This window comes from Scyliorhinus torazame, chromosome 18 (genome assembly GCF_047496885.1).
Source record: "Scyliorhinus torazame isolate Kashiwa2021f chromosome 18, sScyTor2.1, whole genome shotgun sequence".
Taxonomy (NCBI): Eukaryota; Metazoa; Chordata; class Chondrichthyes; order Carcharhiniformes; family Scyliorhinidae; genus Scyliorhinus; species Scyliorhinus torazame.
In genome coordinates this window covers 78,710,772-78,736,968 of record NC_092724.1, presented here as the reverse complement: position 1 = coordinate 78,736,968, position 26,197 = coordinate 78,710,772, and the positions used below count along the sequence as shown (strand labels likewise).

The following is a 26,197-nucleotide window of genomic DNA, read 5'->3' as shown; positions in this document are numbered from 1 at the left end:
CTGGCGACAAGGCCTTCTGCCAGAAAACATTGCAGGCCATAGGTGACTACGTTAATAACAACCAGAAGAGGGAGGCCTCACACTGCACGTTTTGAGAGGCACTGAAGGCCTCTCAGAGGGGATATTATAGCCTACACGGCACGTAGAGATAGGGAAGAGAGGGTGGCCAGGTAACAGCTGATCGACTCCATCTTGGAGGTCGTCAGAAAGTACTCCGAGACCCCGACCATAGAGCTGCTAGTGAAGAGTAAAAAGGTACAAATGGACTTTAACCTGGGAAGCAGTGCACCAACTCCACCAGACACGGGGGACCTTCTACGAAGTGCCTATTGGCACACCAGCTAAGAAAGCAGGCAGCCACGACGGAAATAGCGCAGGTAAAGGATAGCAGAGGCAGACTGGTAGCGAAACAAAAAGAAGTCCATTGAACATTCGATACCTTCGACCGAGGGCTGTACACCTCTAAGCCCCCCGATGGAGATACGGGGATGAAACGGTTCTTCGACAGACTGGAAATGCCAGTTATGGGGGAGGACAGTCTCCCCCAGGTGGGGAGGGGGGGGGTTGCAGGGGGAGAGGGGGAGCCTGGAAGCACCAATAGATCAGGGCAAAATCATGGAGAGCATCAGTTCCATGCAGGCGGGGAAGGCGCCGGGACCCAACGGGTTCCTGGCAGACTTCTATGAAAAATTTGTGCTGGCCATGGCCAGGGACGTGTTTGCGGACTCGCTAGCAAGGGGCACTTTGTGTCCTACACTAGCACAGGCCACAATTTCATTGACACCCAAAAAAGACAAAGACCCGACAGAATGTAGATCATATAGACCCATTTTGCTGCTAACTGTGGGAGCGAAAATACTCACAAAGGTTTTGGCAAAAGGCTGGAGAGCTGGGTATCAAAGCTAGTCGCAGAGGACCAGACGGGCTTTGACAAAGGTTGGCAGCTCACTGCGAATATCAGGCGGCTGATGAATATAATAATCATAGAATCATAGAATCATAGAATTTACAGTGCAGAAGGAGGCCATTCGGCCCATCGAGTCTGCACCGGCCCTTGGAAAGAGCACCCTACCTAAGCGTACACCACCACTCTATCCCCACACCTCCACCCTATCCCCGTAACTCCACCTAACCTTTTGTTTTTGGACACTAAGGGCAATTTAGCAAAGCCAATCCACCTAACCTGCACATCTTTGGACTGTGGGAGGAAACCGGAGCACCCGGAGGAAACCCACGCAGCCACGGGGAGAACGTGCAGACTCCGCACAGATAGAGACCCAAGCCGGGAATCGAACTTGAGACCCTGGAGCTGTGAAACAACTGTGCTAACCACTGTGCTACCTTGCTGCCTCATAATGACCCCCCCCTGGGGCAAGAACATCAGAGGCGATCGTCTTCCTGGATACAGAAAAGGCCTTCACAGAGTTAAATGGAAATACCTCCTTGAGGTACTGGAACGGTTTGGGCTAGGAACAGGATTCACCACCTGGGTGAGTCTCCTGTATAAAGCTCCCAAGGTGAGCGTTCCAACACCACCAGCTCCGAATACTTCCAGCTACAAAGAGCCACAACAGGGATGCCCACTATCCCCACTCCTGTTTGTATTAGCAATTGTACCCCTGGCGATAGGTCTGCGGGACGCGAAAAGCTAGAAGGGCATTCAAAGAGGTGACAGAGAGCACAGAGTTTCAGTCTATGCGGATGACCTGCTCCCATACATCTCAAAGCCGCAGGAAGGACTGAGAGTAATCATGCAGATCTTCTCAGGTTACAAACTCAACCTGGTCAAGAGTGAGGCATTCCTAGTGAACCCAAATGGGCGAGGGACAGAGCTGGAGGGGCACCCGTTTAAAATAACCCAAAATAGATTCCGATACCTGGTGATCCAATTAGCCTGAGACTGATCACAGATCCATAAGTGGAATCTGACAAGCCTAGTGGAGGAAGCCAAAACGGACAGTGATCCACCTACAGTGCAGACTTTGTTTGCACTGAGTGCTGAATTTGGTGCATTTGAGTGCTATAGTGAGAGTTTGGTGACTGAGGGAGTATAAGGGTTCATTTTTATCTCAAGTCTAGTCTTTCTTTTATTTAGTTAATTAACTTAAAAGTTGCTGTTTGGTTTAGAAGAAGGTGAATTTTCAATTTTAGCTATAAACAAAGGTTCTACTTGTAGGTGCTTGCAGCTGGAGCTTGTTCATTAGTTAATTGGATTAGGCCAGTTTTCAGAGGCTAGATTCACAGTATAAAAGTGATCCACCTACAGTGCAGACTTTGTTTGCACTGAGTGCTGAATTCGGAGCATTTGAGTGCTATAGTGAGAGATTGCTGACTGAGGGAGTGCTGAATTTGGTGCATTTGAGTGCCATAGTGAGAGTTTGGTGACTGAGGAAGTGCTGAATTTGGTGCATTTGAGTGCTATAGTGAGCGCTTGGTGATTGAGTGAGTTAGGTGAGGAGGGAGTAAGGTTCTCCTTTTATTTCATTTCCTACATTTCCTCAAAGAGCGAGAAGGGAGCCAGGAGTTTACAGAGAGTGCAGCTGACTGGGAGCAGAGTCGGAGGGCGGAGGTCCAGTTGGTCCACAGGGCAGCTATATTCTGTAAGGTAAGTGGGGATGGAGGCTAGGCCAGTTGCATGCTCCTTCTGTAGGATGTGGGTGGTGAGGGATATCACCGGTGTCCCCGCTGACTATACCTGCGGGAAGTGCACCCAATTCCAGCTCCTCAGAGACTGTGTTAGGGAACTGGAGCTGAAGCTGGATGAACTTCGGATCATCCGGGAGGCAGAGGGAGTTATAGAGAAGAGTTACAGGGAGGTAATCACACCCAAGGTACAGGACAAGAGTAGCTGGGTTACAGTCAGGGGAAAGAAAACAAACAGGCAGACAGTGCAGGGATCCCTCGTGGCCGTCCCCCTTCAAAACAAGTATACCGTTTTGGATGCTGTTGGGGGGGGATGACCTACCGGGAGAAGGCCCTACCGGCCACCTGGTCTCTGGCACTGAGTCTGGCTCTGGGGCTCAGAAGGAAAGGGGGGAGAATAGAAAAGCAATAGTAATAAGAGATTCAATGGTTAGGGGAATAGATAGATTCTGTGGTCGCGAGCGAGACTCCCGGAAGGTATGTTGCCTCCCGGGTGCCAGGGCCAGGAATGTCTCGGATCGTGTCTTCAGGATCCTTAAGGGGGAGGGGGAGCAGCCAGAAGTCGTGGTGCACATTGGTACCAACGACGTAGGTAGGAAAAGGGGTGTGGAGGTAATAAACGAGTATAGGGAGTTAGGCTGGAAGTTAAAAGCCAGGACAGACAGAGTTGTCATCTCTGGTTTGTTGCCAGTGCCACGTCATAACCAGGCTAGGAATAGGGAGAGAGTGCAGTTGAACACGTGGCTGCAAGAATGGTGTAGGAGGGAGGGCTTCAGGTATTTGGATAATTGGAGCGCATTCTGGGGAAGGTGGGACCTGAACAAGCAGGACGTGTTGCATCTGAACAGGAATGGCACCAATATCCTGGGAGGGAGGTTTTCTAGTACTCTTCGGGAGGGTTTAAACTAATTTGGCAGGGGAATGGGAACCTCATTTGTAGTCCAGCAACTAAGGTAGCCGATATTCAGGATGCCAAAGCGTGTAGTGAGGCAGTGGGGAAGAGAACACTGACAAAGGAGAGTACCTGCAGGCACGGAGATGGGTTGAAGTGTGTATACTTCAACGTAAGAAGCATCAGGAATAAGGTGGGTGAACTTAAGGCATGGATATGGGACTACGATATGGTGGCCATCACGGAAACTTGGATAGAAGAGGAACAGAAATGGTTGTTGGAGGTCCCTGGTTATAGATGTTTCAATGAGATTAGGGAGGGTGGTAAAAGAGGTGGTGGTGGGGGGGGGGGGGGGGTGGCATTATTAATTAGAGATAGTATAACAGCTGCAGAAAGGCAGTTCGAGGAGCATCAGCCTACTGAGGTAGTATGGGTTGAAGTCAGAAATAGGAAAGGAGCAGTCACCTTGTTGGGACTTTTCTATAGGCCCCCCAATAGTAGCAGAGATGTGGAGGAACAGATTGGGAAACAGATTTTGGAAATGTGGAAATGTGAAAATGTGGAGGCCATTCGGCCCATCGAGTCTGCACCAGCTCTTGGAAAGAGCACCCTACCCAAGGTCAACACCTCCACACCCTATCCCCATAACCCAGTAACTCCACCCAACACAAAGGGCAATTTTGGACACTACGGGCAATTTATCATGGCCAATCCACCTAACCAGCACATCTTTGGACTGTGGGAGGAAACCGGAGCACCCGGAGGAAACCCACGCACACACGGGGAGGATGTGCAGACTCCGCACAGACAGTGACCCAAGCCGGAATCGAACCTGGGACCCTGGAGCTGTGAAGTAATTGTGCTATCCACAATGCTACCGTGCTGCCCCTTATGTGAGAAATATGAGAATGACTAGAGCGAGGGTAGGTCCGATCAAGGACAGTAGTGGGAGATTGTGTATTGAATCTGAAGAGATAGGAGAGGTCTTGAACGAGTACTTTTCTTCAGTATTTCCAAATGAGAGGGGCCATATTGTTGGAGAGGACAGTGTGAAACAGACTGGTAAGCTCGAGGAAATACTTGTTAGGAAGGAAGATGTGTTGGGCATTTTGAAAACCTTGAGGATAGACAAGTCCCCCGGTCCTGACGGGATTTATCCAAGGATTCTATCTGCAAGAGATAAAATTGCAGAGCCGTTGGCAATGATCTTTTCGTCCTCACTGTCAACAGGGGTGATACCAGGGGATTGGAGAGTGGTGAATGTCGTGCCCCTGTTCAAAAAAGGGAATAGGGATAACCCTGGGAATTATAGTCTTACTTCGATGGTAGGCAAATTAATGGAAAGGGTACTGAGGGATAGGATTTCTGAGCATCTGGAAAGACACTGCTTGATTAGGGATAGTCAGCACGGATTTGTGAGGGGTAGGTCTTGCCTTACAAGTCTTATTGAATTCTTTGAGGAGGTGACCAAGCATGTGGATGAAGGTAAAGCAGTGGATGTAGTGTAAATGGATTTTAGTAAGGCATTTGATAAGGTTCCCCATGGTAGGCTTATGCAGAAAGTAAGGAGGCATGGGATAGTGGGAAATTTGGCCAGTTGGATAACGAACTGGCTAACCGATAGAAGTCAGAGAGTGGTGGTGGATGGCAAATATTCAGCCTGGATCCCAGTTATCAGTGGCGTACCGCAGATCTGGGTCCTCTGCTGTTTGTGATTTTCATTAATGACTTGGATGAGGGAGTTGAAGGGTGGGTCAGTAAATTTGCAGACGATACGAAGATTGGTGGAGTACTGGATAGTGAGGAGGGCTGTTGTTGGCTGCAAAGAGACATAGATAGGATGCAGAGCTGGGCTGAGAAGTGGCAGACGGAGTTTACCCTGAAAAGTGTGAGGTTGTCCATTTTGGAAGGACAAATATGAATGTGGAATACAGGGTTAACGGTAGGATTCTTGGCAATGTGGAGGAGCAGAGAGATCTTGGGGCCTATGTTCATACATCTTTGAAAGTTGCCACTCAAGTGGATAGAGCTGTGAAGAAGGCCTATGGTGTGCTCGCGTTCATTAACAGAGGGATTGAATTTCAGAGCCGTGAGGTGATGATGCAGCTGTACAAAACCTTGGTAAGGCCACATTTGGAGTACTGTGTACACTTCTGGTCGCCTCATTTTAGGAAGGATGTGGAAGCTTTGGAAAAGTGCAAGGGAGATTTACCAGGATGTTGCCTGGACTGGAAAGTAGGCCTTACGAGGAAAGGTTGAGGGTGCTAGGCCTTTTCTCATTAGAACGGAGAAGGATGAGGGGCGACTTGATGATAGTGGTTTACAAGATGATCAGGGGAATAGATAGAGTAGACAGTCAGAGACTTTTCCCCCGGGTGGAACAAACCATTACAAGGGGGCATAAATTTAAGGTGAATGGTGGAAGATATAGGGGGGATGTCAGAGGTAGGTTCTTTACCCAGAGAGTAGTGGGGGCATGGAATGCACTGCCTGTGGAGGTAGTTGAGTCGGAAACATTAGGGACCTTCAAGCAGCTATCGGATAGGTACATGGATTACGGTAGAATAGTGTAGTGTAGATTAATTTGTTCTTAAGGGCAGCACGGTAGCATTGTGGATATCACAATGGCTTCACAGCTCCAGGGTCCCAGGTTCGATTCCAGCTTGGGTCACTGTCTGTGCGGAGTCTGCACATCCGCCCCGTGTGTGCGTGGGTTTCCTCCGGGTGCTCCGGTTTCCTCCCATAGTCCAAAGATGTGCAGGTGAGGTGGATTGGCCATGATAAATTGCCCTTATTGTCCAAAATTGCCCTTAGTGTTGGGTGGGATTATTGGGTTCTGGGGATAGGGTGGAGGTGTTGACCTTGGGTAGGGTGCTCTTTCCAAGAGCCGGTGCAGACTCGATGGGCCGAATGGCCTCCTTCTGCACTGTAAATTCTACGATAATCTATGATTAATCTAGGACAAAGGTTCGGCACAACATCGTGGGCCGAAGGACCTGTTCTGTGTTGTATTTTTCTATGTTCTATGGACATTGAAAGTTGGGGCATTACCAAATCTGTAATACTACCACTGATTGGCAACAGTGGAAAGAATGAGGAGATGGGTACACAAACCGAACTCGGAGTGGGTGCAGATGGGGGAGGCCCCCTGCAAGTGGATGACCCTCTGAGCCCTAGCCACAGCAGCACTCCCAATCTTCATGGCAAAATACACATCCAGCCCAGTGGTAGCGGCCACACTGAAAACGTGGAACCAATTAAAACAACACTTCGGGCTGACCAAGATGTCTCCCTTGGTCCCCTACTGCAGAAATCACAGGTTCCCAACAGCCATGCTAGACAGAACCTTTAAAAAATGGAGACAGGACGGGAGAATGCTGACAGTCAGGGACTTCTACAGAGGAAACAGACGCGCGGCGCTGAACGAACTGACGGAGGAATGGGAACTACCGACAGGACAGAAAATGAGACACCTACAAACAAAATACTTCCTCCACAAAGAGACAGTAGGATATCCTAGGGCCCTGGAGACCACACTATTAGAGGACCTGATCAACACGGCAGTAAAGAAGGGTGACTCTGCAGGAAAATATCTGGACAGCTACTGGAGAGAGCCCGAACACCACGAGACAAGACCAGACGGAAATGGGGGGCCGAACTGGGGACAGAAGTGGGTGTGGACTCTGGAGCGAAGCACTGAGCAGGACCAACTCCACCTCCTCCTGCGTAAGGCTCAGCCTCATGCAGTCCAAAGTAGTGCACAGAGCACGACTGACCAGCAGCACGGTAGCACAAGTGGTTAGCACTGTGGCTTCACAGCACCAGGGTACCAGGTTCGATTTCCCGCTGGATCATTGTCTGTGAGGAGTCTGCACATTCTCCCCGTGGCTGCATGGGTTTCCTCCGGGTGCTCCGGTTTCCTCCCACAGTCCAAAGCCGTGCAGGTTAAGTGGATTGGCCATGCTAAATTGCCCTTTGTGTCCAAAAAGGTTAGGTGGGGTTATTGGGTTACGGGGATAGGGTGGAAGTGAGAGCTTAAGTGGGTCGGTGCAGACTCGATGGCCCGAATGGTCTCCTTCTGCACTGCTTGTTCTAAAAAAAAAAGAATGAACAGGTTCTTCCCGGAGGTGGAGGACAAATGTGAATGGTGCCAGCGAGGCCTGGCCAATCACACCCACATGTTCTGGGCTTGTCCCAAGCTGGCTGGGTTCTGGACAGCCTTCTCCGAAGCAATGTCCAAGGTTGTGGGGGTGAGGGTGAAGCCATGGCAATATTCGGCGTATCAGAACAGCCAGAGATACAGATGGGGAAGGGGGCCGATGCCCTAGTTTCGCTTCCCTAATTGCACGCCGGAGAATTCTGCTCAGCTGGCGATCAGCAGCACCACCCACAGCTGCAGACTGGCTGGCAGGCCTATCGGAATTTCTCCACCTGGAGAAGATCAAATACGCTATCCAAGGTGTGGTGTTGGGCGTTCTGACACACAGATGAGCCAGCACAGTTGTATTTGGTACAACGCTGTTTTATTCAAACTTACTATCTACAGTTTTGTCTTGATACTCTGCACGTGGGGACTCCCTGTCTATGATGTTAAAACAGGTCTTGTCGTTGTCCTTGTCCCCAGATCTACTGTCCACCAGGTGTCGTGTTTGTCCTTTTATACTGTCCTGTCTTTGTCTGTGATTGGTTGTGGTGTTGTGTGTTCTGATTTGTCTGTTGGTGTGTCTATCATGATGTGTGTGTTTGAATATCATGACACAAGGGTCAGAGGAAGGCTTCATTACTGCATTGGGGCAATTTGTCAGCCTGTTCCAAAACCTGTTCGAGGCCAGCAACAATGAGTAGAGCGGGAAACTGGAAAGTAAAAACGTCAAAGAGGAACGTCAGGGATGCACAACCCAGGAGGAGGGGGGGGGGCGGTCAGGAAGAGAAGTGAGAGCCTGAGAGGGATGAAAGATACAACGCGGAGAGGGGGGAGGGGCAAACTCCCCACCCACAAGATGGATTATGGCCGCAATTGACGGGGGGAGAAAAGAAATAGGGGTAAAGGGGGGAAACGAGTAGGAGGGTACAACCACTACAACAAGCAGGGAGGGCAATAGAGGAGGATGCGAGGGAGGAGTGTTAGGAAGAGGGGAGTTGGGGGATGGGAGTGGTAAGGAGGATTGAGCGCCGAGTCAGACGGCGACAAACTGTAAAGATGGAAACTTAAGAAAAAACCTTTTGTGCTGTACAATATAAAAATGAAACGACAATTATAATACCAGGAATGGTGTAGCCCACGGTAGGCTACTGCAGAAAATACGGAGGCATGGATTCAGGGTGATTTAGCTGTTTGGATCAGTATTTTGGCTGACTGGAAGAAGAAAAAAGGTGGTGGTTGATGGGAAATGTTCAGACTGGAGTCCAGTTACTAGTGGTGTCCCACAAGGATCTGTTTTGGGGCCACTGCTGTTTGTGTCATTTTGAAAGTGACCTGGAGGAGGGCGTAGAAGGATGGGTGAGTAAATTTGCAGATGACACTAAAGTTGTGGACAGTGCGGAAGGATGTTACAAGTTACAGAGGGACATAGATAAGCTGCAGCGCTGGGCTGAAAGGTGGCAAATGGAGTTTAATGCAGAAAAGTGTGAGGTGATTCATTTTGGAAGGAATAACAGGAAGACAGAGTACTGGGCTAATGGTAAGATTCTTGGCAGTGTGGATGAGCAGAGAGATCTTGGTGTCCATGTACATAGATCCCTGAAAGTTGCCAGCCAGGTTGAGAGGGTTGTTAAGAAGGCGTACGGTGTGTTAGCTTTTATTGGTAGAGGGATTGAGTTTCGGAGCCATGAGGTCATGTTGCAGCTGTACAAAACTCTGGTGCGGCCGCATTTGGAGTATTGCGTGCAATTCTGGTCGCCACATTATAGGAAGGATGTGGAAGCATTGGAAAGGGTGCAGAGGAGATTTACCAGAATGTTGCCTGATATGGAGGGAAGATCTTATGAGGAAAGGCTGAGGGACTTGAGGCTGTTTTCATTAGAGAGAAGAATGTTAAGAGGTGACTTAATTGAGGCATACAAGATGATCAGAGGATTGGATAGGGTGGACAGTGAGAGCCTTTTTCCTCGGATGGTGATGTCTAGCACGAGGGGACATAGCTTTAAATTGAGGGGAGATAGATATAGGACAGATGTCAGAGGTAAGTTCTTTACTCAGAGAGTAGTAAGGGCGTGGAATGCCCTGCCTGCAACAGTAGTGGACTCGCCAACACTAAGGGCATTCAAATGGTCATTGGATAGACATATGGACGATAAGGGAATAGTGTAGATGGGCTTCAGAGTGGTTTCACAGGTCGGCACAACATCGAGGGCCGAAGGGCCTGTACTGCGCTGTAATGTTCTATGTTCTAACTGGCTATCACATAGAAGACAGAAGGTGGTGGTGGATGGAAAATTTTCAGACTGGAGACCAGTTACCAGCGGTGTACCACAGGGATCAGTGCTGGGTCCTCTGCTATTTGTGATTTTTATCAATGACTTGGAGGAGGGGGCTGACAGGTGGGTCAGTAAATTTGCTGATGACACCACGATTGGTGGAGTAGTGGATGAGGTGGAGGGCTGTTGTAGGCTGTAAAGAGACATTGATAGGATGCAGAGCTGGGCCGAAAAGTGGCAGATGGAGTTTAACCCTGATTTATTTTGGTAGAAAAACATTGAATGCGGATTACAGGGTGAACGGCATGGTTCTGAGGAATGTGGAGGAAGAGAGAGATCTTGGGGTTCATGTCCACAGATCTCTGAAGGTTGCCACTCAAGTGGATAGAGCTGTGAAGAAGGCTTATAGTGTGTTCGCGTTTATTAACAGGGGGCTTGAGTTTAAGAGCCGTGGGGTTATGCTGCAACTATACATGACCCTATTGAGACCACATTTGGAGTATTGTGTGCAGTTCTGGTAACCTCATTATAGGAAGGATGTGGAAGCATTGGAAAGGATGCAAAAGAGATTTACCAGGATGCTGCCTGGTTTGCAGGATAGGTCTTATGAGGAAAGGTTGAGGGAGCTCGGGCTTTTCTCTTTGGAGCGGAGGAGGATGAGAGGCAACTTGAGAGAGGTTTATAAGATAATGAGGGGGATAGATAGAGTGGACGTTCAGAGACTATTTCCTCGGTTGGATGTAGCTGTTACAAGGGGCATAACTATAAGATTCAGGGTGTGAGATATAGGAGCGCCGAGGCGAGGCTTCAAGGGGAGTAGGATGACCATGGCCATTTTGGATGGTGAAGGAATCTTTAATTTATAAGGATCTTAACCTGTCGAACTACGCCAAGTTTGGGGGAAACTTAGTTGATGAATCAAGTCCTGGCGCAATACGACAAGTTGTAAGATTTGTAATATTTGTAGACTGTGTTAAGTTGTTTGATTCCTTGTATTATTCGACTGTGTATAGTTGAAGGAATTTATATCATGTCTGCTATTCGGTTATCAGTAGCACTTTGCGAATACTGGAACTCAGCAGAAATTTGCAGTATAAACTCCTCAGGTGCGAAAAAGAATTGTTTTATTTGTAGTCGCTTGATTACAATTTGAAAGTCATTTAAAAGGCAATTCGTAGACAATTCGAAGCTTTCAGAGAATTACAGACATTATCTTTCTTTGCTTAGGCAGACAGCTCGAAAGTAACTTTTTAAAAGGTCAAAGTCTGGCAATGAAACATGAAGAGAGAGAGAAAGCTAATCTTCAGCTAAACTCAAACTCAAAGTCAAAAGTGGACTAACATCACTGACACAGACTGTTAGGCTGACAGAACCCCCAAAGACAATTACCTAAAAACTAAACACTAAAACAAAACCTACAAAGACAATACTCACAAAGACAAAAAAACCCAAAATGGCGGGGAGAAACGTTTTAGTTATACACTTTCATATCTGTCTTAAGTCATCTAATTACACCCCAATATAATCCTAATTGGTTTGGGTTAGACTCAAACACATTTGATTTGATGGCAAGCCGTCCATCTTCAATGTGCAACATCAGCTTTTCTGACCCAGCTGTTATCTGCATTGTGAACAATGTTGCTGTGTATTCAGTCCCTGTCCTTGACAATTAGCACAAGCAGTGTCAAATTGTCTTGCTGTTTTAATGTCACACTGTCTTTGAAAATATGCATTTGCCAGAACAACGAACTTCAGTAAAAGTGAAATATGCTGTATAAATGGGTATTAAAAACTGGGGCTCAACATTTATGCTTAAACAGCTATCTTTTACCTATACTAGTTGTATTTGAAATACTTGGCTTCTACAGATGGTCCCCTACCAAAGTGAAATCCCGGTGCATCATAGATACATAGATACAGAGAAGGTATAAAATTCGATCATGTTATGGTCGCTCATCCTCAAGGGGTCTCACACAGCCAGATTGGCAATGATTCCCTTCTCATTACACAGTACCCAGTCAAAAATGGCCTGCTCTCTAGTTGGTTCCTCCACATATTGGTCAGGAAAACCATCCCATATACACTCCAGTAATTCCTCCTGTATGGCATTGTGGCTAATTTGATTTGCCCAATCTATGTGAAGATTAAAATCACCCATGATCACCAATATTCCCTTATTACATGCATCTCTAATTTCATGTTTAATCCACAAGGAATGTATGGTTGATCTCGCAGCACGGTAGCCTTGTGGATAGCACAATTGCTTCACAGCTCCAGGGTCCCAAGTTCAATTCCAGCTTGGGTCACTGTCTGTGCGGAGTCTGCACATCCTCCCCGTGTGTGCATGGGTTTCCTCCGGGTGCTCCGGTTTCCTCCCACAGTCCAAAGATGTGCAGGTTAGGTGGATTGGCCATGATAAATTGCCCTTAGTGTCCAAAATTGCCCTTAGTGTTGGGTGGGGTTACTGGGTTATGGGAATGGGGTGGCAGTGTTGACCTTGGGTAGGGTGCTCTTTCCAAGAGCCGGTGCAGACTTGATGGGCCGAATGGCCTCCTTCTGCACTGTAAATTCTATGACTCTATGAGGGGGACGGACAGAAATCCCCCTTCAGAATAGTTACCTGGAACGTCAGGGGACTGACGGCACAGTGAAAAGATGGAGAGTCTTCACCCATCTGAAAAATATGAAGGCCGACATAGTCTTCCTCCAAGAGACCCACCTGAGGGAGAAGGACTGACTACAGATAAGGAAGGGCTGGGTGGGACCGACATACCATTCATGCTAAGACCTTCTGGGGGGGTGGTCATACTGCTCAATAAGAGAATGGTGTTTACAGTGACAAAGGCAGTTACAGACCCAGGGGGCAGTACGTCATGGGCAGTGATGTCCTGGAAGGGTTACCAGAAGTCCCTGTTAACGTATACGCTCCCAACTGGGACGACACAAATTTAAAAAACCATGGTGGAAATCCACGACATAGACAAGCACCGACTCATCGTGGCGGGGCAGGGGTACTTTAACTGTGTATAGGACCATGAACAGGCAGATCAAACGCCAAATTGTGGAAAAAATTTAACTTGGCAAAGGAACGTTCTTGGAATAGATGGGGGATGAGGGCAGTGTGCACGGGGGCAGTGAGGAGGTTCACACAGGATCTACACCAGGATCGACTTCTTTGTAGTGGAGAAATCTGTGCTTCCAGGGATAACAGGAGCGGAATAATCAGCAATCGTAATCTCCGACCACGCTTCACACTACATGGATGTGAGGTTGGAGATGGGCTGGGCCCAAAGCCTCCCATGGAGGTTGGACACGGCCCTCCTTGCTGCTAAGACATTTTGTGAAACGATATAACAGGACATAGACAGGTGTGTTACCAATTGCCAGAATGAGGAGGTTTAAATTATCAGGAAGGAGTGGGCGGATAGGCAACAACTGGTCGACTCTGAGATAATGAGATGAGGAATAGGGAGAGAGAGCAATTAAACACGTGGCTACAGGGATGGTGCAGGTGGGAGGGATTCAGATTTCTGGATAACTGGGGCTCTTTCTGGGGAAGGTGGGACCTCTACAGACAGGATGGTCTACATCTGAACCTGAGGGGCACAAATATCCTGGGGGGGAGATTTGTTAGTGCTCTTTGGGGGGGTTTAAACTAATGCAGCAGGGGCATGGGAACCTGGATTGTAGTTTTAGAGTACGAGAGATTGAGAGTATAGAGGTCAGGAGCACAGAATTGACTTTGCAGGAGGGGGCCAGTGTTCAGGTAGGTGGTTTGAAGTGTGTCTACTTCAATGCCAGGAGTATACAAAATAAGGTAGGGGAACTGGCAGCATGGGTTGGTACCTGGGACTTCGATGTTGTGGCCATTTCGGAGACATGGATAGAGCAGGGACAGGAATGGTTGTTGCAGGTTCCGGGGTTTAGGTGTTTTAGTAAGCTCAGAGAAGGAGGCAAAAGAGGGGGAGGTGTGGCGCTGCTAGTCAAAAACAGTATTACGGTGGCGGAGAGGATGCTAGATGGGGACTCTTCTTCCGAGGTAGTATGGGCTGAGGTTAGAAACAGGAAAGGAGAGGTCACCCTGTTGGGAGTTTTCTATAGGCCTCCAAATAGTTCTAGGGATGTAGAGGAAAGGATGGCGAAGATGATTCTGGATAAGAGCGAAAGTAACAGGGTAGTTATTATGGGAGACTTTAACTTTCCAAATATTGACTGGAAAAGATATAGTTCGAGTGCACTAGATGGGTCGTTTTTTGTACAATGTGTGCAGGAGGGTTTCCTGACACAATATGCTGACAGGCCAACAAGAGGAGAGGCCACATTGGATTTGGTTTTGGGTAATGAACCAGGCCAGGTGTTAGATTTGGAGGTAGGTGAGCACTTTGGGGACAGTGACCACAATTCGGTGACGTTTATGTTAGTGATGGAAAGGGATAAGTATACCCCGCAGGGCAAGAGTTATAGCTGGGGGAAGGGCAATTATGATGCCATTAGATATGACTTGGGGGGGATAGGTTGGAGAAGTAGGCTGCAAGTGTTGGGCACACTGGATATGTGGAGCTTGTTTAAGGAACAGCTACTGCGTGTTCTTGATAAGTACGTACCGGTCAGGCAGGGAGGAAGGCGTCGAGCGAGGGAACCGTGGTTTACCAAAGAAGTGGAATCTCTTGTTAAGAGGAAGAAGGAGGCCTGTGTGAAGATGAGGAGTGAAGTTTCAGTTGGGGCGCCTGAGGTAGCGAGGAAGGATCTAAAGAGAGAGCTAAGACAAGCAAGGAGGGGACATGAGAAGTATTTAGAAGGTAGGATCAAGGAAAACCCAAAAGCTTTCTATAGGTATGTCAGGAATAAAAGAATGACTCGGGTAAGAGTAGGGCCACTCAAGGGCTGGGATGGGAAGTTGTGTGTGGAGTCTGAAAAGATAGGCGAGATACTAAATGAATATTTTTCATCAGTATTCACTCAGGAAAAAGATAATGTTGTGGAGGAGAATGCTGAGACCCAGGCTATTAGAATAGATGGCATTGAGATACGTAGGGAAGAGGTGTTGGCAATTCTGGACAGGCTGAAAATAGATAAGTCCCCGGGGCCTGATGGGATTTATCCTAGGATTCTCTGGGAAGCCAGGGAAGAGATTGCTGGGCCTTTGGCTTTGATTTTTATGTCATCATTGGCAACAGGAATAGTGCCAGAGGACTGGAGGATAGCAAATGTGGTTCCTTTGTTCAAGAAGGGGAGTAGAGACAACCCCGGCAACTATAGACCGGTGAGCCTCACGTCTGTTGTGGGTAAAGTCTTGGAGGGGATTATAAGAGACAAGATTTATAATCATCTCGATAGGAATAATGTGATTAGGGATAGTCAGCATGGCTTTGTGAAGGGTAGGTCATGCCTCACAAACCTTATCGAGTTCTTTGAGAAGGTGACTGAACAGGTAGACGAGGGTAGAGCAGTTGATGTGGTGTATATGGATTTCAGTAAAGCGTTTGATAAGGTTCCCCACGGTAGGCTATTGCAGAAAATACGGAGGCTGGGGATTGAAGGTGATTTAGAGATGTGGATCAGAAATTGGCTAGCTGAAAGAAGACAGAGGATGGTGGTTGATGGGAAATGTTCAGAATGGAGTTCAGTTACAAGTGGCGTACTACAAGGATCTGTTCTGGGACCGTTGCTGTTTGTCATTTTTATCAATGACCTAGAGGAGGGCGCAGAAGGGTGGGAGGGTAAATTTACAGACGACACTAAAGTCGGTTGTGTTGTCGACAGTGCGGAAGGATGTAGCAGGTTACAGAGGGACATAGATAAGCTGCAGAGATGGGCTGAGAGGTGGCAAATGGAGTTTAATGTAGAGAAGTGTGAGGTGATTCACTTTGGAAGGAATAACAGGAATGAGGAATATTTGGCGAATGGTAAAGTTCTTGGAAGTGTGGATGAGCAGAGGGATCTAGGTTTCCATGTACATAGATCCCTGAAAGTTGCCACCCAAGTTGATAGGGTTGTGAAGAAGGCCTCTGGAGTGTTGGCCTTTATTGGTAGAGGGATTGAGTTCCGGAGTCATGAGATCATGTTGCAGCTGTACAAAACTCTGGTATGGCCGCATTTGGAGTATTGCGTACAGTTCTGGTCACCGCATTATAGGAAGGACGTGGAAGCTTTGGAGCGGGTGCAGAGGAGATTTACCATGATGTTGCCTGGTATGGAGGGAAAATCTTATGAGGAAAGGCTGATGGACTTGAGGTTGTTTTCGTTAGAGAGAAGAAGGTTAAGAGGAGACTAAATAGAGGCATACAAAATGATCAGGGGGTTAGATAGGGGGTGGACAGTGAGAGCCTTCTCCCGCGGATGGAAATGGCTAGCACGAGGGGACATAGCCTTAAACTGAGGGGTAATAGATATAGGACAGAGGTCAGAGGTAGGTTCTTTACGCAAAGAGTGGTGAGGCCGTGGAATGCCCTACCTGCAACAGTAGTGAACTCGCCAACATTGAGGGCATTTAAAAGTTTATTGGATAAGCATATGGATGATAATGGCATAGTGTAGGTTAGATGGCTTTTGTTTTTTGACTTCCCATGTCGGTGCAACATCGTGGGCCGAAGGGCCTGTACTGCGCTGTATCATTCTATGTTCTATGTTCTATGACTGGTGGTACTCTGAGGCCCAACCATAGAGCATCTGGTGGATGGTGCAAAAGTGAAAAATGAAACCATCTTGAAGTTGATGGTTTATTTTTTTTTCTTGGGGGAAGTGTCATGTGAGAGTACCTTTAAGACATGGATGCTTAAGCAATGTACCTTTAAGAAAACAGTGATGTCAGAGAGTGGGTGGAGCTGAGGTCAGGTCAGCCATTTTGCAGTTTAGGTTTGCAGCTTGAAAAGAGCTTGGGAGTGTGTGTTTGCAGTGAGCTGTATCCATGCCATGAAAGACTATCTCTGGATCATTTGGGTGATTTAAACTCATAATATTAAAGCCTTTAACCTGATGTGATTCTGTTTAAAGGTGTTAAGTCTCTTGGAAGTTTGAAGGAACATTTTGAGGAATTATTTACTGTTGCAATATTTTCTGAGTTATCTTTGAAGTAGGGGGTGTTAAGAGATCCAATGTTTACTTAAGATGTTGAGTTGAGTTCATGGAATAAACATTGTTTTGTGTTTACAAACCCATGTGCCCATAATTGTAATCTCACACCAAGGGAACAAGCCGTGTGCTAGGAAAAGCAACAAATACATTAAAGGGTTGAACTCCATGATACATTTTGGGGTTCTCAAAACGCCTCACCCATAACACCATTAAAAAGACCACGGGGCACAAGTGACATAGCCGCAGGAGATGGGACCGAGGGCAAGCAGAAAAAGGCAGAGGGAGCAGCAACATGCCTGGCAAGACAAGCTAGGGCTAACACTGGGCAGTCCAATTAAGGTAGAGCAGCCAAAGGGGGCCCACAGCCATGGTGGAGGTGGGGGGGAGGATTTGTAAATATACTTGCTTGTTTGTAGGGGCTGGTTTAGCACAGTAGATGCTGGTTTAGCACAGTGAGCTAAACAGCTGGCTTGTAATGCAGAACAAGGCCAGCAGTGTGGGTTCAATTCCCGTACCGGCGTCCTCGAACAGGCGCCGGAATGTGGTGGCAAGGGCTTTTCACAGCAACTTCATTGAAGCCTACTTGTGACAATAAGCGATTATTATTATTATTGTTTTTGTTTTCTTCTTCTCCTCGTTCCTCTCTGACTTATCTCTCACTTGTAATTTTTAACTTTTCTTTGGTCGCTTTGCTCAACACTCTGCATGGTGAGGAAACTTGTAAATTTAAAGTACAAACTGGAATGTGTAATGTACAAATGTGAAAAGCAATAAAAACATTTTTTTTAAATGCTCACAGAGAATATGATTAAAGCTGTGATTAAAAGCAATTTTACCTCTTTGCAGTGAGAGTGCTAATGTAAGGTTGTAATAGTTTGAGTCTGGCTAAACAAATCAAAGCACATCTTGTAAAAAGAGACAAAAGAATGCTATATGCTTTGAGTGCAACTGGTGTAGCTAATGGGAGTAGCCAGGTCTGTCTGGATAAAGGAGTTAATTCCAGGAATCTAAGCTGAGTAGAAGGTTTCCAATATGGTCCTAAAAAATGGGTTTTCTCTCCAAGATAAGCAAGTAAAACTTGGTTGATAACTTTATACATAAGTGGCTTTGAAACATATTGGTTACTTAACTGGAATGGAGAGGCAGGTTACAGGAAGCAACTGAAGATTTTAAGATTGTTATGGCCAGGGTTTAGAAAGCACCAAAGTATATTATGGAGTTCATCTGACCTATAACTGTTTATTGATTTTGGTTAAGATGAGCCTTTCAGGTGTTCTTCAACAGACCTCTTAGGCACTTTTAATGAAAAAAACCAAGCTTTATTCTACAAATTTAGTTAATATTTGTATAACACACATCGCAAGAATTATTATCAACTACAACCATAAAGACCCCACACACCTACAGTAATCTATGTATAACCCTTAATGAATTCCCCCTTAACTGTTCCAATTCAATAACAAAATCCAAGTAAAACCAGAAACCCCTTTTCAAAGGTGTGGCCCAGCACATGGCATTCTGACTGTTATAAGACTTGTTATTAATACTCTGTTCCCCTTTTCAAACAGCAGGTTTGAATTCCTTCCACAAAACAATTATCTCTTTTAAGTTATCAAGCATTCTGGAAACAGCTTTTAAAATTAAGATAGAGACACATCTTTCAAACAGTGCGGTTCAAAACCCAGTCGAAACTCAAAGCAACAGTAAATCCCAGAGCCACAACCCAGCTCCACCCACACAATGACATCACTGAAGCCATGTGATAAGACAAAATCATTTATTTAAGGGACACTCCCATGACAAGATGTTGTACCTTTTAACTGTAAAGCTATCTCTTTGTTGCTAATGTGCATAATTCTGTGTTCGAATTTAAGTTTGTTATAGCATAAAAGCTGTCTGCAGGTCAGTTTTATCACTCCTGTTGGGCAGTAACATTTCCTCACAGTTTCACGAAATACAAATTGTTGGGTTCTAATCTGGGATCGTAGCCAAAACTGAGATTCTAGTCCGGTCCCATAACAGTACAGAGATATGGGGACGGTATAGGAAGGTGGATTTAAGACATAAAATTCACCATGATCTGAATGAATCGCAAAACAGGGTCAAAGGATCAAATGACCTAGTCATACTCCCATTTCTTATTTTCTTATATTCTTATTCTTTTCCCTCAAACACAGCGACATTCCTAAGCTGGCATCTTACATCCCAAGACCACCTACCAATCATTGCCAGGTCCAGATACACATCCAACTGCACCTAGACCCAATACACCCCGAGATTCCTACTACACCAATGTTTAATAGACACCTCCCACCATTCATTCATATTGCAATACCCCAGTATCTTTCTCTTCACCATGAACCCCAAAAGTTTATTAACATGTCCCTCAACCAGCCTCCCCATACTGTACTGCTGCATGCTTCTGGATCATTAAGTATCAGGCATAGAGGGTGGATCAATAAATGCTACCACTGACCCGCCTAATTATTTTCTTTCCCCACAGACTATCCTGGTGGGTGACAGTGGAGTTGGAAAGACATCACTGTTAGTGCAGTTTGACCAAGGCAAGTTCATCCCGGGGTCATTCTCTGCGACTGTGGGAATTGGATTCACAGTAAGTTCCTGGTTTTCAGTTCGAATTTCCTGACATGGGCTATAGCTGTTTTTTGTTTATATCCAGTATGGCCAAGGACAAGAAACAGTGTGAAAAAAACAATTAATAATCTGCAGACCCCATTGTATTCAGCTAACATAATGATAGTCAATGGTTTGATGGTGCTGTTGACATGAAAAGGTGATGGTGACTGATTGAGTGCCAGAAAAACAGCAGCTAGACTTAATTGTTGGTTACGTTTAATTCTTCATGTTAGAAGTCGACCAAAGGTTATTTCATATATATGCTACAGTGCGTGTCAATGTCCCTGGCAATGCTGCCAATTATTGTCCATCCCTAGCTTCCCTTCAGAAAATGGTGGTGGGTTGCCTTCTTGAGCCGCTGCATTCAATATGGTGAAGATGGCTCCATGGTGTAAGGGAGGGAGCTCCAGGCTTTTGTTCCTGTGATGAAGAAGTGATGTGTGTTCATTTCCGAAGGTGTGGGTCTTGGAGAGAAATTAATTTACCGCTGATGGTGTTTTCATACATTTGCTATCTGTGATGAATGTAGAAATTGTTATTTTGAAAAATATTTTAATTCAAATTTTCAATATTTTAATGTTTTTACAAAAAATAACCCCCCCCCCGCCCCCCCCCCCCATGAACTACCCACCCCACCCCTCGACAGCAACCAGATCCCCAATGTATAAGATAAACAAACCCCATCTCTTGCGAAACTCCTCATCTGCCTCTCACTTTCACCAAATTCATGAACCCAATTAGATCCCACAGCCACACCAAGGTGGGGGTGGGGGGGGGGGGGGGGGGAGAGAATCTCTGACCTCCACCCCAACAGGACCCGTCTGTGAGCGATCAACAAGGCAAAGGCTAAGGCTTCTGCCCCTGCATCCGTCTGCACTTCTGGCAGGTCTGACACCCCAAATATGGCCTCCAGGGGACCCGGCTCCAACTCCATGTGTAGGATCTGTGACATAGTGCTGAAAATGACCCCCAAAATTTCTCCGACTTCAGGCAAGACCAGAACGTATGGACATGATTGGTTGGGCCCCTCCCACACCGCTCGCAGGTGTCCTCCACCCCCTCAAACAACCGGCTCATTCATGCCTTCGTTAAGTGTGCCCTGTGCACCACCTTTAATTGAATTAACCCCAGACTCGCTCACAAGGTTGAGGCATTGACTCTTCGTAGCAGTTTGCACCATAATCCTTCCTCCAACCCCATCCCCAAGACTTCCTCCCACTTGACCTTAATCCCATTCATGGACACCTTATCATATAATTTATAGTGCAGAAGGAGGCCATTCGGCCCATCGAGTCTGCACTGGCCCTTGGAAAGATCACCCTACTTAAGCCCATGCCTCCACCCTATCTCTGTAACCCAGTGTCCCCACCTCACCTTTTGGACATGAAGGGGCAATTTAGCATGGTCAATCCACCTAACCTGCACATTTTTGTGGGAGGAAACTGAAGCACCCGGAGGACACCCACACAGACACATGGAGAAAATGCAAAATCCACTCAGTCACCCGAGGCCGGAATTAACCCAGGGACCCTGGAGCTATGAGGCAGCAGTGCTAACCACTGTGCCATCATTCCACTATCCCTCCTCCATGATCCTACCTTAAATTGCCAAAACAACCCGCCCCCCCCTGTCGACAGCACCTCCTCCAGCCACGAGGAGCACAGTGCCATCGGAAAGGTCGGGAAGACCTTTCTTGTGAAGTTCCGTAGCTTTGCGCACGGTGAAGTTGAAACATCCTGAGTGAGTGAGACAGCGCGAGTGAGGTTGAAACTTGATCATTTGGAGCAGTGAGGTAATCAAGAAAGGTAAGAGTTCAATCTAATTGTCCAGTTTTTCAGTTAAAAGTTCAGTGTGTAGCTTAATGTCTGATTGACTAAAGCTGTCCCCACCCCTAATTGCTGAGTGGCAGTACTCTCAGTCACCTGAAGCCTGATTAGTGGCAAAAGATGTGAATTGTATTGAATTGCATTCTTCTTCTGTTTGAAGCTTAAGTAGTGTGAGTCATCTTAGTTTAGCTGAGTTCTATATAAAAGACACAAAGTGCACACTCAGTAAGCTTTGCATATGGTGAAGTTGAGACATCCTGAGTGAGTGAGACATCTAAAGTGTGGTTGAAACTGTTTGGAGCAGTGAGGTAATTCGGTGCAGAGTGGGAGGAGGTGCTTTTTCCCTACCGTTTTGTTTTCTTTCTTCTGGCCTGTAACTGTTAATCTGCTGGGAGAGATTCAGAGTGAATCCCGGGAAGGTAAGTGATACAAATACCTTTTCACATTGTGGGGGGAAAAACTGAAGTGAAATCACAGTAAAGCTGTGACCTGGGAAATCTGTTAAATTTGAAATAAAATAACATTGAAAACCAAACGAATTAAAACTTATCAATGAATTAGGTAGAGGAGTAACTAAACCTGGGGGCAGAGATTAGTATTTAGCATTTAATTTTACAGTAAAAATCTGATGTCAGGGCCATACAGTTAAATGTAACTCAATCTAACAATAATTCAGGTATTTATTTTAAATTAACTAACGAGTGCTTAAATGTCACTCAGCATGGTGCAGTACTCCAACTGTGAGATGTGGCAGATCTGTGATGCTTCCAGCGTTCCGGTTGACTATATCTGCAGCAAATGTAACCAATGGCAGCTCCTCACAGACCGTGTGGTTCGGTTGGAGCAGCAGTTGGATGCACTTAGGAGCATGCAAGTGGCGGCAAGCATCATAGATAGGAGTTATAGAGGCGTGGTCACACCCAAGGTGCAGGCAGACATATGGGTGACCACTAGAAAGAGCAGGCAGTCAGCGCAGGAATCCTCTGTCGCAGTCCCCCTCTCTAACATGTATACCGTTTTGGATACTGTTGAGGGGGATAGATGGGTGACTGCTAGAAAGGGCAGGCAGTCAGCGCAGGAATCCTGTCTGGCTGTCTCCCTCTCTAACAGGCATACCGTTTAAATACTGTTGAGGAGGATAGCTTATCGGGGAAAACAACAGCTACTTGAACGGTGGCACTAAAACTGGCTCTGTTGCTCAGCAAGGGAGGGCAAAGTGCAGGAGAGTGATAGTTATAGGGGACTCGATAGTAAGGGGCACAGATATGCGCTTCTGTGGACGTGAAAGAGACTCCAGGATGGCATGTTGCCTCCCTGGCGTTAGGGTCAAGGACGTCTCTGAACAAATACAGGACATCCTGAAGGGGGAGGTCGTAGTACACATAGGTAATAATGACATAGGTAGGAAGAGTGATGAAGTGGTTAACAACCTGTCCACACCAAAGAGTTGAATCAAGTCCATTTATTGGCAAAAGCTTTTGGGAGAAGAGCCGGCACACCGCAGTGCTTGCAGTCACCGTCTCAATTTCATAGCGGCAGTTAGCCTTCTTTATACATGTTCCTCATTAGCTTGAAGGGATTACATACATGACCAATTAGGTCCCCCTAGCAACATTTAGCTTCCAATCACATTCCTCTGAAAACATTTGATAACTGATGTCCACAACTCCTTGTTTTCAGTTACAAGAATAGCAGGTGTCTCAACAGTAAATGGTTAGTTTGTTGCACTTTTGTATCAGAACATTGCAGAATCTTCCAATCACATTATTGCAAGCTGGAGCAGATCTTTGCAGAATCCCAATTACATTATTGCAGGCATAATTAAAACAGAGAGACCCTTAATTTTAACTTCTCCATGTACAATTTTTACCTTAACAATCCCTCCTTTTGGTCAGGGATTGTGTCAACAATTCTTCAGACCAATAATATCCCTGTTGCTGTCTTGTTCCAAATCTGGATCTTGGTCAGACAGACACCTTCCCGTCGCCACTTTAAACATCCCCGGGCATATAACCTGTTTCGATGTTTCGTCTTAAATTACTTATATAAACACGTCATCATATGTGACAACCCCTTCTTCACCACCTTGTTCGGTGGTGACCATCACCGGGATGTCGTCCTGATTACGGGCCAAGTGTACTGGCATCATTCGAGCCATAGCCATTTTACAACACATACTAAGGCATCCAATGATTATACAACATATAATTATAATTACGACATGTATCATCAATACATGCATCAGGTAAGACCCCCAGGACCCTCCAATAGCCAGTCCAACCCCCCCCCCCCCCCCAGGTCTCATGCAATTTCTGAACCTCCGTCCGAATATGATCAGCAAGGTGAGTAATTTCATAGAATTTCATAGAATTTCTAGTGCAGAAGGAGGCCATTCGGCCCATCGAGTCTGCACCGGCTCTTGGAAAGAGCACCCTACCCAAGGTCAACACCTCCGCCCTATCCCCATAACCCAGTAACCCCACCCAACACTAAGGGCAATTTTGGACACTAAGGGCAATTTATCATGGCCAAACCACCTAACCCGCACATCTTTGGAGTGTGGGAGGAAACCGGAGCACCCGGAGGAAACCCACGCACACACGGGGAGGATGTGCAGACTCCGCACAGACAGTGACCCAAGCCGGAATCGAACCTGGGACCCTGGAGCTGTGAAGCAATTGTGCTATCCACAAGGCTACCGTGCTGCCTTGCAATATAATATTGTCTGAACTATCGGAGTTGTAGGTATAGCATTCGGAACCAATCATGGCACAAACAAACAAAAAACAAAGAAATGTACAGCACAGGAACAGGCCCTTCGGCCCTCCAAGCCCGTGCCGTCAAGTTCCTCCTTCGCTGGCCAGGAGGTTATCTAAGGCTGCCCTATTTTGTAGGGCCACCGTTCTTATGGCCACCATCTCGTTGATCATTTCGAGCAATGCCTCTGTGGTGTCATTGGCTACTTCTTCTAAGATCTTTGCTACTTTACGTATTTCCTTAATGGCAAACGCCCCCAATAGGGAGATGCACGATCCCGAAGAAACGTTGAGTCTCCGTTATGTCCCCTTTCTGCCGATCTCCCACCGGATAGTGGTTCCTCAAGTCCTTAAGGTGGTGGATATACGGGACTACATATCTTAGGTAGCATGATCTGGTCCAATCCGTAGGTAGCCAGGGGTATCATAGAATCATAGAATTTACAGTACAGAAGGAGGCCATTCGGCCCATCGAGTCTGCACCGGCTCTTGGAAAGAGCACCTTACCCAAGGTCAGCACCTCCACCCTATCCCCATAACCCAGTAACCTCACCCAACACTAAGGGCAATTTATCATGGCCAATCCACCTAACCTGCACATCTTTGGACTGTGGGAGGAAACCGGAGCACCCGGAGGAAACCCACGCACACACTGGGAGGATGTGCAGACTCCGCACAGACAGTGACCCAAGCCGGAATCGAACCTGGGACCCTGGAGCTGTGAAGCAATTGTGCTATCCACAATGCTACCGTGCTGCCCCAGGTATGCCTTATGACCACAGATAAAGTAGGTGCCGTTGTACGAGGCCAGGTTCGTCACTTGATCACCCATCCAGGAGGTTGTAAATATTACGTTGCCTCCTTCAGTTTTATTGGGAATTTTCAGGTTCATAATAGTCTGAAAGGTTGTGCTTTTGCCATATGAGGGGGTGACATTGAGATAGTGTCCACATGCACTATCTCCTCCTCTGGTGGCATCTCGCTTCCCAGTTTTTAGGAAGCAGATTTCTCCCTTTCGGCGGCCAATCCCTGATGTATTAATTAGGACAAAATGAGGGGGGGTCATGGTGGCCATTATACTCGGGTCGATACCAACCCTCGAACTGATTCATATAATACCCAGCTGATTCCCATTTTTCTATAGTATTCCTGCTGTGGTGAAAGAATGGCGAGAATACTTAGCCACCATTCTGCCGTTTCAGAAGTATTAAAAGAGATGGGACCTAGGGGGATCCCTCCTTTTGCATGTATCGGTACATGAGCACAAACCCAACACTGTGACACATTGGCATCCCTTGTATACACATAGGACATTTTAAGGTACGTATTCACATGTAACTCTCGTTTGCTGTTATGGAGACAGTTGCCGACTCCCAGCAGTCCCAAACAAAGTATCAATTTTATCAGATTCATCCTTATTACTCTAAATTAACAATATCCCAAAGCCTATACCGGTCGCGCGCTACTGCCTGCGTTCCCGTTCAGCTTGCTTGGAGGTCAGAGAGGAGGGTCTGTAAGTCAAGCAAATCACTTTTTTTTTAACTGTCGCCTGGGTACGTTTTAAGTTGAGTCCAATGTTTCCAGACCCCCTTACCTCTAATGTCTATACATGCACAAGTATCTCCACTAATTATAACTTGGTATGTCCCATTCCATTTACGCATCTCTTTTAGTTGGGCGCTCAGCTCCAATACATATCGGCTAAACCTTTCTTTCAACGGACCTACATCGGCCCCACCAGTGATAATATTCCCTGGTAGCTGCATCGCCCTCCCAGTCATTAATTCATACGGGATCAATCCCGTTGTACGACTCGTTGTAGCTCTTAATTTCATCAGGATTATGGGTAATACCTCAGTCCATGTTTTTCCCGACACCTGTATAGCTTTTGCCAAAGCATTTTTAAGGGTTTGGTTCATTTGTTCTACCATCCCAGAGCTTTGTGGATGGTA

The 26,197-nt window shown here is 46.6% G+C and overlaps 1 protein-coding gene and 1 long non-coding RNA gene across 4 annotated transcripts in view; one reads left to right on the top strand and one right to left on the bottom strand.

Moving 5' to 3' along the window:
- LOC140395325 (ras-related protein Rab-37-like) overlaps positions 1-26,197 on the top strand; it is an 844,903-nt gene that overhangs the window by 165,276 nt on the left and 653,430 nt on the right. For all 3 annotated transcript variants that reach the window (XM_072482951.1, XM_072482952.1, XM_072482949.1), the window contains exon 2: positions 19,530-19,640. In XM_072482951.1, coding sequence (XP_072339052.1) covers positions 19,530-19,640 — 111 coding nt within the window. The remainder of the gene's footprint in view (positions 1-19,529; positions 19,641-26,197) is intronic.
- LOC140395327 (uncharacterized) lies at positions 19,863-25,757 on the bottom strand. The gene is made up of 2 exons (XR_011936160.1): positions 25,698-25,757; positions 19,863-20,177 (listed from the first exon to the last, which is right to left on the bottom strand). It is a non-coding gene; the product is annotated as an uncharacterized lncRNA (long non-coding RNA).